Here is a 17,321-nt window from a genome sequence, read left to right on the forward strand (position 1 = left end):
GACTCTTACTCTCCCAACCACAGAAAGATGTTTCAATATTATTTGGCATTGCAGGGAAAAGGATGGAATTGAGCTGACACGGGAAGAAACATTCAAATACAGATTTAAGAAAGATGGAAAAAAGCAGTATCTAATTATTAATGAGTCAACCAAGGAGGACAGTGGACACTACACTGTGAAGACCAATGGTGGGGTATCAGTTGCTGAACTAATTGTACAAGGTAGGCACAGGTAATACTACAGAATCAGAGAAGGTGAAAAATTAAAACAAGGTGAAGGTAACCTTCCCTAGGACAGTGCACAGAGGTAGCATAATCCCCATGCCAGGGAAAAAGAAGACTTAATAAGGGGCATAAGCTGTAATAATAAAGGCCTCAAGAAGAACTCAGACCTGTGTGCCGGATGTAACAGATACTCCGATAATAACAGGCACTTAGCTATCAGTCCTGTTAAAGCCCTGCATGCTGTGGATTTCCCTTCATATTTCGCTGTTCCACAAACAGCTCACACAGCCCTAGCCTTTTCTACTCTCTAAGTCTACACCAAGTGTTTACCTACAGAGCTATTCTGATGTGTTGATGTGTCTATTGATTATTCTCACAACATCAGAGAAAAAGCTGGAAGTTTATCAGAGCATTGCGGACCTGACGGTGAAGGCACGTGACCAGGCGGTCTTCAAGTGTGAAGTTTCCGATGAAAATGTGAAAGGAATCTGGTTGAAAAATGGAAAGGAGGTGGTCCCAGATGAAAGGATAAAGATCTCCCATATTGGCAGGTTAGTCTTGTTTCTGAAAACAGGTGCAAGGGTTGGGTATTGCATTACAATTCACAGAAACTATTATCTCCGCAGATAGGAATATAAAACAAGACTTTGTTCTGTCTCCAGCCAGGGAAAAATGTTAAAAGCCTTCTCATACACAATCAACACATAGTCACAGATTTGCTTTTGTAGGCGTGCAGTCTTTCTGTGTTGGTATGTTTTGCATGTATGGTATCAGTGGTGTATCAGCAGAATTTATTTAGTTTTCATTAGGATTTCATGTTTTCTTGGTATGCAAACCACCTAGAAAACGCATTGTTGATAACTTTAAAATTAGCAGTAGTGTTTGGGCAGATTAAGACAGCACATACATATAAATCCCTTCAGAAAAAACAGTGTTTATATGAACACATACAGTTGTGCAATTTTCTGCTCAAGTTTCTCAGCAGTCTAACTACTACCAGAAATGGAGACCAAGAAGATTCAAAAGATACATAAGCATTACATGTTAACTGAAGTCTTCCTTAGCACTCCCTTTCTGTATTCTGTTTTGAATTTACAGTAATACAGGGATGGAACATCAATTTTTAGCTTGTGTTTCCAGAACTTGTTGTAGTCACAATCTGATCAAACAAAACCAGTCAGCACTGTTACAATTGTCCTTGTAACTGTAAAGGACTGAACCAAAACAGAGAAACTGTTTCCTCTATTCAGACTGGACTATGCATATACCTTGACAAAAGAAAAATCCATTCATAGACAACATGCTGACACAGATTTGCCTTAATACCGAAAGTAGAGCAGTCTATAGCCCTGGTGGTCATTGATTTGATGTTAAGGCAAGGGGATAAGAAATTATTATGTCTGTTAATATAATACATAAATAATATAATAATGTCTGTTAATACAGCCTGCACCTTGCCTCTTGAGATAGCCCTGTTTCTCCTGGAAAGGTGAGGTAAGGGAGTAGAATATACTTGTTCACATTTCCAGAATCCATAAGCTGACTATTGAGGACGTAACACCAGGTGACGAGGCTGATTATTCCTTCATCCCTCAGGGGTTTGCTTACAACCTTTCTGCCAAGCTTCAGTTTTTGGGTAAGTTATCTTAGAATATGTAACAGGAATTCCAGAGGGATAAAATTATGGCATTAATCATGGGTGTACCAGGAAAGAGTATGAAGAATCTCTTTCATGATACTTCAATATAGGCACAATGCTTTTCCCTGTTACTGTGTGTTATCATTATCACATTGCTTCAAAGAGCCTGTTTTCCAGTTTATTGCATTAATCTGTTGATATATATGCCTTATGAGGTTTTAATGATGAGTAGTTTTAAAATTACTTTTTGGTTGCAGATGATATGTAAATTCTGTTTTCTGATCTATTTCTTCTACCCTCTCCCCTGCTTTTATTCTTCCCCAGAGGTCAAGATTGATTTTGTACCACGAGAAGGTAAGAACAGCAGTCATTATTTATATGCAAGTAAACATGTTTTCAGTATCAAAGGAAGCACTGTATTGTCACTTTTACTTTAATGTATGAATATTCAACTTTCCCCCTTCCCAACCTCTTCCCGTCCCCCCTCCTTCCCAATACAGAACACTCAAACTATATTTAAAACTTATTTTCTCTGCCTTTGCTATAGAACCTCCCAAAATCCACCTTGACTGTCTGGGCCAATCCCCTGACACTATTGTTGTGGTGGCTGGGAACAAATTGCGATTGGATGTTCCCATATCAGGAGATCCAACACCCACTGTCATCTGGCAGAAAGTAAACAAGGTAATGTGTAACCCAACACAATGTTTGAGGTATGGAAGTCACAACAGGAAATTGATTTTCTTTCTCAAATCTCACTTTGATTTACAATTCTTAGTTACAAGTATTTTCATCTTCCTTTTAATTTATTTTTTTAACATCAAGAAAAAAAGAATTAAATGCAGTTTAGGATTTAGCTCTTTTTGTAAGAATCATCCTGAACTGTTCTTTTTCTGAACTGTTGCCTGGTTTTCTATCCCCAAAGAAGGGGACGAGTATATATGAGTAGACATATGTACATGCAGACGGTAGGATACCATACACATTTATTCTCTTCCTACCTCAGAAAAAAAGAAATAGATGATGAGTCACCCCCACCATCTTTATCTGATACTATGGACATGTCCTGGAGATGGTAGCTTCTTTTTTAATCTTTCTCAAGAATTCTAGAGTCTGTGAAGAAAATGTCTTCTTAGCAGACCACTGGAGTAAAACTGCATTTGGAATAATTAGAATAAAGGACACTTGCTATTTGCCTTATCAAAGCAATTACAAAACACCAAAGGAAGAATTTAGAAGCTAGACACAGTGTTAAGAGAGCTTCCTTTCTGGCTGTCTCAGAATATCCTCACCCCTCACCATCTGTGGGCTCTTGAGCTATAACTAGCATAAGACACAGAAATACTTTGCATAATATTCTACAGCATCATTACATTTCCCATAGGTGTAGATATGGACAAAATAATATTGCCAATTATATTAATTTCCCCAATCTCATTTCTTCATGATTCTGCTGCATTCTTTGTTCAGGTTAGCATTTTTAATAACACTTAGGACTTTCTTCTGGAATGCAGAATTAGTATGGAAACAAACAAAAAAGCAATTTGTCTCTCTTTTGAGAACCATGAGAAGTTTACCTCTCATACACAACTTTCTCTGATAAAATGATAACTGGGTATCAGACAATCCTTATACTGTGTTATTTCTAATGTGTGAGGTGTCAACATACATGTAAAAGAAGCCAGTCTTGAGTTGAAGGATGTACAACTTCCTAATGAAATCTGAAACAGAGAGTAGCACATCTCCAGAACACGTTGTTTGATGTGTTACGGACCTGACCATATTTTGACTTACTATCCGACTATTACAGAAAAGAAATAATCCTTTTTTTTTTTTTTAGTTACACAAGATGAATAGCTAGTACCACAGGATACAGGCAGATTCACAACCAGTTACAATTCTACTGCAGGAATGTCATACATCTTTGTGAAGTTGCAAATTTGGGTTTGCTGACTTGTCCTTCCCTTAATTCACAGCAGTCTGATACACCTATTTCCATCTCCGCTTTTTACTTTTGTATCAGTTGATTTCTTTCCCACGTCTGCTTGCTGCCTGACTTTGCTGTTCTCACACCTCCATATTCAGCCCCCCCCTAACAAACCTATGGACTCTCCTCCTCTGGCTTGCAGAAACAACAATACTGCTCTGCTCAGAAAGACTTAGCTGACTTTCTGTGGCTCCTTTGCTTATCTAGAAAAGCGACCTTCTTCGAAGCAATGATGAATCCATGACTCTTGCAGAAAACAGCAGTGATTTAAATACTGATAGTAAGGTGAGTTCCTTATTATTTATGCAGACACACAGATAAAAGGTCATATTCAGAAGGAAATAAGATTGAAACGAGTAAACTCAAAACTGTTGAAGCAAATAGCACACGAGGCCCAACATCCTGCCTCACAGTGCTGATTACTGAACATTTTGAATGGGCACAAGAGATATGGTGCATAATTTTAGGGTAAAATTCTGATAGAGGAAATCTTTTTCTAATCACCACCACAGTGTGGTTGGATTACAAGGAATCATAACAGCTATTTGAAAACTCTTTTTAATATATTTGTGAATGTTTAACCCTATTTTCCCCCACTAACATATAGGCTTCAATAATAACTAGAGGAAAAAACTAGGACAAAAATCTTACAGGACACAGGAAAGATGATAATGGGTAAAGAGGGTGCACTATGTATGTACACCCAAGAGAAAGAGGATTCATTTTCCAGTAAATTTCCTTTTTGTCATAAATAACTTCTTTATTTTGATGGAGTCAAAAATATTTTACACTTACTATGCAACATAAACCTTTCTGAGGGTTAGAATTCTGCTGTACTGGTTACTATTCAGGCACATATGCTTTCTAATGGTTGCTGTTCTAAAGATACAAGGGCACATAAAGAAGAAAGGACAATGTTACAAATATACAGCAAAATTGCAGTCATTATGTTTAGACCTCAGCTCACAGAAGAGTAGAAATTTATCCCACATGACATTCTTGAGTGACAGAAACCACACATTAACAGTTACAAGAAACATAATTTTTTTAGAGGGAAACTGTGCAAATCCATGTTATCTGATGCCAAATGTAGATACTATTGATCAGGAATGTTTGCTCAACCATTTGAATTTTACTTTGGAAGCCTTCTTGAATTTCTGCAGTACCGAACTGCTATCCATGAAACTCTCTACACTGGTATTAGCAGCTATCCCAAGTAGGAATCTGTGCAAGAGTTTAGTAATTTCTTTGAAACGTAACTGCGTATGTGTAACTAGCAATGAATCTTAACAACACGTACACTCTCCTAACCAATTTTCCCAAATATTTGGTGGTTGGTCTTTTTTTTTTTTTTGGGGGGTGGGGGGAGTGTGGTGGGGTGGTGGAGGGTGGGTTTTTTTGGGTTTGGTTCTTCTTTTTTTTTGTGTAAGCCACTTATTTATATATAAAAGTGAGAAAATATAGACTAGAACTTGAAAAAAAATTATAGCTTTTCAGTAATTTTTATAACATTCAGTTATTTTCTCCAGTTTACCTACAGGCTCATCAGGCTGTCCCTGTCACAAATAATGACTTTATCTGTTATTTTCACTGCCCACAGCTCCTGTTTGAATCTGAAGGTAGAGTTCGTGTGGAGATGCATGAAGACCACTGTGTCTTCATCATTGAAGGAGCAGAAAAGGAGGACGAGGGAGTGTACAGAGTTATAGTTAAGAATCCAGTGGGAGAAGATAAAGCTGATATCACAGTCAAAGTTATTGGTAAGTGGAGGAAGGAAACCACCAGAGCATGAAGGCATCTTGAGTCCACTGAAACTCACCCTTCTCTAAAAACTGAGGCAAGTTCTGAGTTTAGGTTTAGAAAACCAGAAAAGGATCATAAAGGTCGAAATACTATCACTCACATAATTTGGCAGTAGTATTTTTCACAGATACCTTTTCACACTGAAGGCAACTAAGAGAACAACTTCCTGTAGAAATCCTTATATTTCCTTTTTATATGTTTCCAGTTTCAGGTGACTATCATTTTTTAGGTGACATTCCATTCTGAAGTATATGCTCCATGTTTGTCTGAGATAAGAAAGACTTCTTGTCATTTTGTTGGGGTTTATGTTTTTAGGCAAAGACTATTCTATAAGCAGTAAATGGTTAATGGAATACAAGGACATAATGCATCTGATATAAGATAAACAGATTGCCACTATGAGTCACAGAAGAGCTGGGGGTAATATGATTTTGAGTCAGTAATTTTTATAAAATTTTTCATATTAACTTGTTTATACCCTGCCACACATATGACGAAAGGTCAGGTTATAAGCAAACTTAGAAATTATGAAATTACTTTCACCTATAACATTAAAATTTAGAATTCACTGCTTAGGTGAATACTATCTCTCTTTTTAATTATTCTTAATATTTATTTTATTAATTAATTTTAAAATATTACATATATTTACTACTAATATCTCCCAAATAACAATATGTAAGAGACATGCCATTGTATTCTATATAAAGATTATTCCAGAGAAAATAGGAAATCCTGGACTGCGCCTGTTCTTACAGGACAGAATTACCTGTTACCTTACATTTTTGCAGAAGGTTGATTATGTCTCAGAAGAACAAGGGAGTTGAATAATCAATGGTATTTAAAGGCAAACCAACCTAACATAGAAGAATCAAAGAGCAGGATTCACTTTAGACCAAGACATTCTCAGTCGTACCTACCGTTGCTATTAGGCAAATATCAATATGATATAGAAAAAAAAAAAGGAAAAAAAATTAATTGACTTGTACACAGAAATTGAAACAGTAACAACTCTCATTCATTCCCACACTTTCTTCAGATGTTCCTGACCCTCCAGAAGCTCCAAAGATCAGCAACATTGGAGAAGATTACTGTACTGTGCAGTGGCAACCACCTAAATATGATGGTGGGCAACCTGTACTTGGTAAGAAGTGCTAAAATACTAAGTCCCCAGCAGTCTTTCCTGTACTTTTTGCTGCTCCTTTAAAATGGCAGAGAAAGATGCTCTATGTTTATTCACCCTAGGAAAAGTGACCCTCAGAAGCTAACTACTCACTAATACATTACCCCTTCAAACTCATCTCAATATGGCCCTTCAATTTTAGAGACAGAGTGCCCCCTACCCGTGCTATCAGAGAAATATTTCATCCAGTAAGTTTTCCAAAGCACAAGATAGTAATACCAAAAATAGTTAAAGCTAAACGTTATCATTCAAGACTGAAATTTTAGGTCAACATACAGGCCTTTGGACTTACCTACAAATGCCAAAATTTATCTGTGGCCACCTCAGTCATCAACCCCAGTAGTCTGCACTCTCTAGTACTCATGCAATACGTGTTTCTAAAAGAAAACTACTTCATAATTCTACTTCATATACAACTAAGCACCACGGGTCACAAAACACTTTTTAATCATTTTAATTACATTAAAATCTGTAATTAAAACTAGGAGCAAAAGTTACCATACAATACATGAAATGAGCAGAAGCAATTAAGAATTTCATGGATACCAGTCTGTTATCTGCAGAACATGGTGGTTTTTTAGATAAAACTCCCAGTGATACTCAGAAGGAAAAGAAAATAATAGAGGTTCTTGGCTAATTTAAAAGAAAAATTCTTCTGGACTCCAGTAATTTGTTTAATAAAGATCACTGCAGTATTCAAAAAATACACTGAAAGCTATATGGACTCCCATGTGGATGCCAGGTCTAGCAATGTTCTAAAATTCTTTTAACTCCCTGCATAGTATCTGGAAGAGTTTGTATTTGCTTTTGGATATTTGGACTTCATTCACTCCCACGAGAACAGAGTAGCCTCATTTAATTCAACAGAAGTTATTTGTGCAGGAATAAACAAGATACTACTGGGGCAGGCCTTTGTGGTTTCCTGCGTTCTGTTGGGAGCAAGCAAGAAGTTAACCATTTAAACTATTAACTACCAAGATATATACCAATAGCTGTCCCATCACCACAGTCAAACACACACTGTGACTACACAAAGCCCATGATCTGGTTTTGTAGAGTTTTCAGGGGATGTATTTGGGAGTTCTTTGTTTTGTTCTCACTGTCAAAAAGAGTGATTTTTTTTTTTTTTAATGTTTAATAACAACCCTTTGCACTTCATGAAGAGGTTTCTTCAGTTAGGACAGGACAGTACTACTAATAGAGCTAGAATAAAACCCTGTGTGGAGGGGGGAAGCCAAGATGCAGCACTATTCATTTGAACAAAGCTTTAAAAGCAAGTTTAGAAGGCAGGGGAAAACACATGCATTCTTATCTGTCTTCATATTGTTACAGATGGCATTGTAGGCAGTCTGCTACAGTCTTTATTGGCTATATCCAACAGATATAGAAAAAAAATTCACACTCCATCTTCACTGTTATGCAAATCTCTCATGTGGTCTTGTGTACTTCTTAGGTTACTAAAGCAGTATCTTTATCTGCCATATATTGTGTGCATTTGGGGAAATAATCTGCTTTACCAAATGTAACAAATAGTACCAGTATTGCCTCTTTTTTTTTTTCCCCCCCAAACTGCAATTCTGTTATGCCACAGTGAAGAAGTGGCTCAGTTCTGACAGGAAACTATGTATATCTAAAATGTCAGAAAAACAGAAAATGAGTTGCTGAAACTTCTCTCAGTCTCACAGACCCTGGTGAAGAGAGAGAAAAAAGCAGGAACCACGTTCTTCACTTATAGCATTTAACCCCAATGTTTAAAAGCTACTGAAAACAAGCATGCCAAGAATAACTTTATACATTACAAGTGATGATACAACCTGTCAGCTCAAAGGTACTTCCACCACTCATTGCCCAAAACATTCTGTAGACTCCCATGCTCTTCTTGGGTTCAATGCAGACAGGAAAGGGCGATGATGCAGGATATCTGTGCCTATAACATGTCAGCAAGTGTGCCTGTCCTCCATCTCCCTCCAGACACTGTCGTACTGTCCAGGTAAACCAAAGGGACATCTGCAAGGCTGATAACCATGATTTTTGTGAGCAGCGGGGATTGAATCTAACACAACTCACTCAACTCACAAGTCTTTACAATGTGTTTGCTATACACTTACACTCTTGTGGCTGACCACCATTACAGATATATCCTCTGTACACTATGGGTCAAAACATACAACACGGTGTAAATCTCTATTCAGTGTATTTTCTGATTATTCCATCCATAGTTGAGATGAATAGCTTTCAAAAAAACATCTGCTTAAAAAAAAGCCTACATGCATCATATAGAATCATAGAATGGTTTGGGTTGGAAGGGACCTTAAAGATCATCTAGTTCCAACCCCCCTGCCATGGGCAGGGACACCTTCCACTAGACCAGGTTGCTCAAAGCCTCGTCCAGCCTGGCCTTGAACACTGCCAGGGATGGGGCATCCACAGCTTCTCTGGGCAACCTGTCCCAGTGCCTCACCACCCTCTCCATGAAGAACTTCTTCCTGATATCCAATCTAAATCTCCCCACTTTCAATTTAAACCTGTTACCCCTTGTCCTGTCACTACAGACCCTTGTAAAAAGTCCAGGCACACAATCCACAACACAGAGAAGCAGCAGAAATTTAACATAACTAGATGGAAATAAACACTTGATAACTCCTTTGTAGCAGGTCACTTGAAAATAATTTAAACAAATGTTTCCAATGTGTTATACAACCATCCTCCATATTAATGATCAAGAACCACAGATTCCATTTCCAGTTTAAACCAGCCTGACTTAGCCATTCTGAAAAATAGCATGGTAGTGTGGGAAAGGCTGTGGATGTTGAGGGGATGAGTGAGATGTACTAAAGACCTGGATTCTGGGCATACAGGCTACATCTAAGTTATGTTACAGATTTGTTCTGCAGTGCATCCAGCTCTCCCATTTCTCTGTAGTCATATGAGTTCACTTTGCTTCCCAAGGGAATCAGACCAAGAAAAGTAGTTCATGGACAGAACTCTCTAGGGCTGAAGCAGAGTTGGGATCAACACTGTTTGGGAAGCTCTCTGACATTCTACCACTTAGCAATGGACAGAGATATTTAACAGTTCTTTGATAAATCATTTAAAAACAAAAAACACCAACGGAAAGTGTCAAGCTGTTCTTCTAACTATTTTCTTTTTGCTTTGGGATTTATGCTGTTAGTCAAAATTACTGACTTTCAGCAGAATATAAGAAAAAAATATTGCAGCTCTATGTCTCATCTTACACATTTCAAGGCGATTTCTCCTTCACTGAAAGGGCTTTCTGTTGTGCTGCTGTCTCTCATGCATTTCTTTGCCACTAGGAGTGAATGGCCACAGTCTCACCAGAAAGGATTTAGCATTTAAACCCCCTCTGCTAGTATCTGTATTTTAAATCTAACTATCTTAATAGTAGTGTATAGCATGCGAAATATAGTTAAAGCCTAATGCTAGATATAGACAATTCTAAATGACTTCTACTCTGAAAAGTGTAATTGTTCAGCTAGAAATGTCAGATAGAAGGAAAGTCATGCAAAAGAAAACAAAGCGTCACACAATTCAGTTATATGAAATAATTCTGAGTCACATTTGGCTCTTCCATGCCAGTGGCGGGAGGGGGTGGGGTGGTGGCGGGGTGGGAGGAGCGGGTAGGTTGGAGAAGGTGATCATCTTTTTCCTGCATGTAAGATAATAATTTGTAGTACTGTCACACCATAAGAACTATCCTTTCCAGGCTATATTTTAGAGAGAAAGAAGAAGAAGAGCTATCGGTGGATGAGACTGAACTTCGACCTTTTAAAAGAGCTAACCTATGAAGCCAAGCGAATGATTGAAGGAGTTGTTTATGAGATGAGGGTTTATGCTGTGAATTCTATTGGCATGTCCCGGCCAAGCCCTGCCTCACAGCCCTTCATGCCAATTGGTGAGTTTTACCATGCTCTGTATAATTTCCAGGGCAAACCCAAGACAGGACAATCTTCAATTGTCCTTATACATAAAAAGAATGTGTTAGGAAACAGACTATCAACCATCTCTATATTCTATATTTAATCAACCTTTTCCTTTGTGATCATCTTCTTCACTAGCTGTCATTCCCCTTCCTGAGAAGCACAGAGGTTCCAGTTCCATTAAATCGCTGATGAATTTTTAGTTGTTATAATTAGAAGTGTGAGAGTCAAGCTGGACCTGGAAAGGAGGAGAACTAATTGACAGAAATTTCCCTGTCCCTCTCAGCTTCTCCCATTCCCTTATGGGTGCAAATATCACAGTATCCCACCCATTACTCCCTTAATCCTGGCCCTCTCCACAGCTAAAAGGATCGCTGATTAAGAAAATATTTGAGGAATGATTTTCTATAAATAATCCTTCCCAACACAGCAGTGCAGTGTCTCCTGCAGACCCTGAGCAAGGAGCAAACTAAAGGAGTCCTCAGGAAGCCTGTCTGCTAAGAGCTTTAGAAAGAAAAAATACAAATAGCTGGAGATTAAAATGACTAGAGTTGCTAAATCTGCAAATATCAGCAAAGAGGGACAGCCTGCTGAAGGAGATAATGCAAAAGCAGAGGATTCAGTGGAGGGATCAGAAGGAAAGGATGAACTGCAAGAAGGGTCTCTTAATTCTGGATTTCAAACGCACAACGGCTGGTCTGCAGCAAAAGAGGGCAAACGAAAACCATCAAGTGGAGCTACTGAAAAAAAAGGTCCAAAGTTTTCATGGGATAGACAGAGTTTTACTTGATTAAGGATAAAGTTCACACTTACTGCTTCAGAGAAGAATTTTGGGGTTTTGATCGTGTACTGTGTGGTTGTCTATGCTCCCAACTGCCTCTGTGTACTGTTCACAGTCCTTGCTGCCATTTGAATATGAAAAATTTTGACACAGCTCCAGAAAGGAAACTGAGTGATATTTTTTTTTAATTTATTTTTTTGGAAACTAAGATAAATTTCAATCAGTTGCACAATGTATAAACCCATATTTAACTTTATATGTGAACTATTTATAATATATAAAATCTGTTATGTATATTCAAAAGATTTTCAGTTTATAATACATATACAGAGTAAGTAAAACATGCATTTCTTTAACTTGATTGCTTTTATGCCATGTATACTAAATTTTATGCTCCAGCATTCTGAATGTTATTTTGAAAATGTTATCTTTCTGTTTACTTTTTGTAATCCATGACTCCACAGTAGCATTTGCATATATTGGATTCTCCACTAAAGGCTTTTCTTGAATGTTTTTTAATTAGTAGAAAACAGTCAGGCTTAAGAAGACTGAATTTAGCTAGTGGTGTTTGTGAGGACTGGATTTTGGATATGGATTTAAAAAGAGCCATGACACTCCTGGTCTGAAAAGCTAAGAAATAGATATATCTAACTGAAGTGACAATTTTTCAGTCCCAAAATATTTTTTGCAGCATGTCTCTTACAAATACACAAATCAAAAATAGTGTTTCTGTAAACACACATTTGTAAATTTTTATAATTTTCTCTACTGCTAGAGGGAAGTGAGTGAAGTCAAATGTAACTACTTATTAATTTGATCCTCTGGCTATATCAGTTTTATCTAATTACAACCAGGATGTAAGTACAGCATACAAATTGTATGCATTGTTATTTCCAAACTTTTCTGAAGTTTAGAAATAACAATGAATTTTTAGACTTCTGCTGAAAATTTGACTCCTTTCTACAACTCTCATTTTTTCATTGGCTTTTATTCATAAGGAAGCATATGTGCATAGGAACTTCTACCTTAGCCTCTTCTTCTCCTTATTATAGGAATCGTATTCTGCACTTCATTTAATAGAAGTATTAGGTGCAGCATCTTACAACTGAGCTTCAGCTAAATTTATTTTATTAAAACAGAAAGTGGTATATAATTCAGCTGCTAATCACTCCTTCTATAACCTTTGAATTCTCACAGTTGTATTGCTATTTCTCAGAATTTACGTCTATGTATTTCCTTATAGCTCCTCCAAGCGAACCAACCCACTTCACAGTGGAAGATGTTTCTGACACCACTGTTGCCTTGAAGTGGAGACCCCCCGAGCGGATTGGAGCTGGGGGATTAGATGGTTATATTGTGGAATACTGCAAAGATGGATGTAAGTAAGCACAAGTAGCAGGCAAAGGCAACTGATCATTATTAAAATACTACAATTGCAATAGTTTCACTGCAATATCCCAATAAATTAATGGAACCCAGTATCATTAAATTTGATCTTTATGACTAACATCCTTGCCAGCCATCACCAGACTTACCATGACATGAATGTAAAACTATGAAAGTCACATCAACCATAACGTCATCTTCACAATCATCATAAAGTTTAACGCAGAAAAGTCTTACAAAAATGCCAGTACCATTGTATAGTCACTACAATACTTTGGTAGCATACACAGACTGCATATTCCTCACAGCCAATAACATGACCGTAACAACAGTCAGATTTTCAAGTAAATTATCTCTTTTAATACTTCTGATAATAAAGACTAACTGCACCATACCTACAACACTCAACATAACATGATGCTACAAATTAATATTTGTCATAAAAATAAAATAAAAACTTATAATCACTTCAATCGTGAAATTTTCTCTGACACTAAGCTCAATTGCCGTATAACCTAGAGTCAGGTTTTTATAGTGTATAATTTATCTAGTAATAATTTATAGTTGGGAAAAATAATATATTGTTACAATATGCAAACCCTGTACTTGCAGCTACAGAATGGATTCCAGCTCTTCCTGGCCTAACTGAGCGCACATCTGCACTGATTAAAGACCTGGTCACAGGGGACAAACTTCATTTCCGTATAAAGGCTATAAACTTGGCTGGTGAGAGTGGAGCAGCAATAATCAAAGAGCCTGTTACTGTTCAAGAGATTCTGCGTGAGTATTTAAGCTGAATAAATCTTATTCACCCATTTCCTCTGATCAGAATTCGAATCAGGTACACATGCAGGAAAACTCTGGGACTGATAAGCTTGTGCCGTTTTCCAAGAATAACACCCAGACAGGTCTTTAACATGCACCCAATATCTTCTGATTCTGAGAACATTGCTATCTGTACAGATCTTATATTTCTAAAGCATAGCCCTAAAACCAAAATCCTACTTCTTACTTTCACAACGTGGACATTTCACCTCTTGTAATGGCACTGTCATCAATTAAGAGCCACATTTTTTAATATTTAGCACTCTCTGCTATATTAGTGCAAAATGACTGTGTTAGCTATGCAAGAGATCAATTCAAATAAAAACAGTTATGTGTACTTGATTGTCCTAGGTTATTAATTAACACCCTGTGTATCACTCAACATCAGTAGATTATAAATCATTTGACTGGATTCCAAAAGATATCAGGAGTAGCTAATAGTGGATTCCTCAACCTTGACTCACACAAAGCGTCTGCCAGACTCTCACTGGTAGTAAAATGACTCGGTGTAAATGAAACAAAGTTGTAATGCATCTCAAAACCAAATGGACATGAAGACAGATACTCCAATTGTATGTTAAGAAATTCTTTGTGTAAATGACTAGGAAAAGAACAGGTAACACATGGAGACATAGCAAGATTTCCAGTGAGGTGAAGGAAAGCAGGTCCTAGATGAAAAAATATGCACTAAAGTCCTTTTTTGTTAGTGAAAAATAAGCTGCTACAATAAGACTCTGCTCCTTCCACCTCAAAGAAAGAACTATAACTGAATGACTGTAGAAAGATGAAGGAAATCCGTTGATTGCTCTACTTTTTGAGTAAGTCCATAAGTATCTCCAAATGGAAATTTACAAGGAGCTATAATAGCAATAGATTAATCACAGACTATGATTACTCTTTTACTCCAATACACCCTTTGTCCCATCCCTTCCACTGAATTGATAAAGTTCTCCAATGTAACAAAGTCCACATAGAAGGCTCACATCCAACAGAAGTCACCCAAATCTGGCATTTCAGATGCAATAGTTTCACAAATCCTGCCATCACTGAAACTTGCTCACTTGTAAATATATATTACGAGATACAAATCTCACTTGTCAAATACATTTGTATTACGAGATACAAATTTAGTGACAAATCTCACTTGTCAAATACATTTGAAAGTGCTTAGAGGATTAACTACTCCATAAATGTATAAACAGTGTTTGCACAATTTTCTAATGCTTACAACTATCCAAGACTCTCCTATTTGTGCTGTAAGTAATACTTCAAATTATCAAAAGCTTTGAATTTATTATATTAATGCTTAACTGCAGAGCGTCCCAAAATCTGGTTGCCACGCCACCTCAGACAGACTCTGGTGAAGAAAGTGGGTGAGACAATCAATATTATGATCCCTTTTCAGGTATGTATTGGTTTCTATTTTGTCATAGTTATTTCTCATTACTTATAGAGTTTCCCTTATGCAAGTTCCCATTGCTGCACTGCTCAAGCAGCATTACATAAAGTGTGCCTGATGATTTAAGACAACATCTCCAACATTAAAGAAGGGAGTGGTGCTGGTGGTGGGAAATCACTCTACTCTTAGTCACAATTTATTTTTACCATCACGGTGTCTTCCATAATCCCTCCTTTTGGGGAAGAAAAAAAAGTGAAGTGCTGTGAGCAAGTGCAAGCCCTTTCTTCCTTATCGCATGCATAGGATGTATCTTAGAGAGAAGTACGTGAAAGCATAAGAATTCAACCAACTACTCTTCTGGAGCCAAGGTACATGATGTGTTTACTGGGCGACCTCTTTGCCAAAAGCGTGTATGTTCATTTCTGAAAGGCTGACTACAAAAATAAGAGTTTATCTATAAACAAAATATCACCATTCAGCCTATATAGTATCTGTGTGTATACAAAGAATAGCTCATGTATTACTGTACATGAGCTCAAGGTGTAAAAAGCACAGCATGCCAAGGATTATCGAGTGCATGCATGTAACTACACATGCCGCTATGGCACATGCAAAATTGCTAAGAGATACACACAGACTGACCTAACCAGTTGCTTTGTCTTTGTATTTTCTACAGCTGTATAAGCAACTATAAGGGCTATTCATAAAACACCACATGCATTTTTTTCACCTGCAAGACTGTGTGAAAGGAAAAGGTTTTCTGAGTAAGACATAGGAAGAGATATTGTAAATTGCAGATTCTGGCTCTGACAGAGATATCCTCAGTAATAATAGATACATCATTTAATCTAGTCCTTATTTATAATTTGAAGAAACTACAATTCCTCTGCTGTCCAGGATTGACATTCATGAAAATATAATCACTGTTGTTAGTGAAGAGTTTTGAAATTCTCATGTACAAGATGCTGGAGATATGCAAAACCTTTTTTTCCAGCAAGAGAGACATCCATGCACACATTACCTATATTCCCTATGTTCTTTGGTTTGAGCAGTAGCAGCAGGGGAAAAAAAAAAAAAAAAAATCTATGAGAACAAAATTTATGTAAAATAAAATACACGTCTTCCCCTGTGGTTAGGGAGGTACATGAAAAGTTGTTTTTTCACACAGATATATCTAATCAGTAAACAGTTGCAAACCAATACATGGAGTAACTACCTTGCATTGCATGTTCACACTACTTTGACATAATCACATGCTTATTTTTTTCTTTCATTTTTCTTACCAACAAAATTGCTAAAATGACCCCTTCACTGAGGACCAGTCACGTGCAAAATGAAAGATTTTTACATCTGATATTTCTGAGTTATGCAAGTCTTGGGAAAAAAAAAGAAAACCACACATATTTTTGCTGCTTTGGTGTCTAAGTTCAAGAAAATTTGCACAAAATTGACAAGCTGTCGCATAAGTCAAGGGACTAGTAATTTTGTAATTTCATAGATTTGTGTATGTCACCTATACTACCAACTTCCCAGCATATAACCCTCCTCTTTTGCTTAGAGCAGCCTCATATATTCCCAGAGATTTGCCAGTTCTTTGCCCTACTCCCCAGGTAGTCCTAGCTAACATGTCCTCAGTTCCCCTGGCCAAAGAAAGTACATGTAGCAACTAATCCAGAGCTTCACTTATCCTGCCTGATCATTCAGCTGTTGCCAAAAAAAACGGGTAAAGACCAAGTCTTCTCTGACTTTTCCTCAGAGGAGACACTAATTGAGGTTTTGGCATTTGACCCTGTCATCAGTTTTCACAAAACCATACTAAGCTAATCTTAGAGGTTTCTAGTGCACTGTCAAATTTAGCTGAAATGAACCAGCTGATTCAAAAGTCAATTGACTGACAAATCACATGATGGTATAAACTCATCTCCTAAAAGATAAGGCTAACAAAAAATGCTAAAATCTATCCATCAACACCACATTTTAGCCTAAGAACAAAACCTGAGGACTTTAATTAAATAAGTACTTTTGAGTGAATTAAATTTTTAATAGTGTTGAATTGCAGATATAGCTACAATTCTTATTACTGCAAAAACCTCTTTAGAATATGCAAAACTGAGGATCTTTCAAAAAGCAAAGCAAAAAACATTTCACTTTGCATT

The 17,321-nt window shown here is 37.1% G+C and overlaps 1 protein-coding gene across 1 annotated transcript in view; it reads left to right on the plus strand.

Annotated features, from left to right (window-relative positions):
• MYBPC3 (myosin binding protein C, cardiac) overlaps positions 1 to 17,321 on the plus strand; it is a 60,731-nt gene that overhangs the window by 31,820 nt on the left and 11,590 nt on the right. Inside the window, exons 17-28 of the mRNA XM_010150057.1 lie at positions 55 to 221; positions 610 to 775; positions 1,754 to 1,860; positions 2,188 to 2,217; positions 2,411 to 2,547; positions 4,058 to 4,135; positions 5,451 to 5,610; positions 6,693 to 6,797; positions 10,561 to 10,749; positions 12,799 to 12,933; positions 13,554 to 13,721; positions 15,083 to 15,171. Of these exons, the coding sequence (XP_010148359.1) occupies positions 55 to 221; positions 610 to 775; positions 1,754 to 1,860; positions 2,188 to 2,217; positions 2,411 to 2,547; positions 4,058 to 4,135; positions 5,451 to 5,610; positions 6,693 to 6,797; positions 10,561 to 10,749; positions 12,799 to 12,933; positions 13,554 to 13,721; positions 15,083 to 15,171 (1,531 nt within the window). The remainder of the gene's footprint in view (positions 1 to 54; positions 222 to 609; positions 776 to 1,753; positions 1,861 to 2,187; positions 2,218 to 2,410; positions 2,548 to 4,057; positions 4,136 to 5,450; positions 5,611 to 6,692; positions 6,798 to 10,560; positions 10,750 to 12,798; positions 12,934 to 13,553; positions 13,722 to 15,082; positions 15,172 to 17,321) is intronic.

This window comes from Eurypyga helias, unplaced genomic scaffold, assembly GCF_000690775.1.
Source record: "Eurypyga helias isolate BGI_N326 unplaced genomic scaffold, ASM69077v1 scaffold514, whole genome shotgun sequence".
NCBI classification, from domain to species: Eukaryota; Metazoa; Chordata; class Aves; order Eurypygiformes; family Eurypygidae; genus Eurypyga; species Eurypyga helias.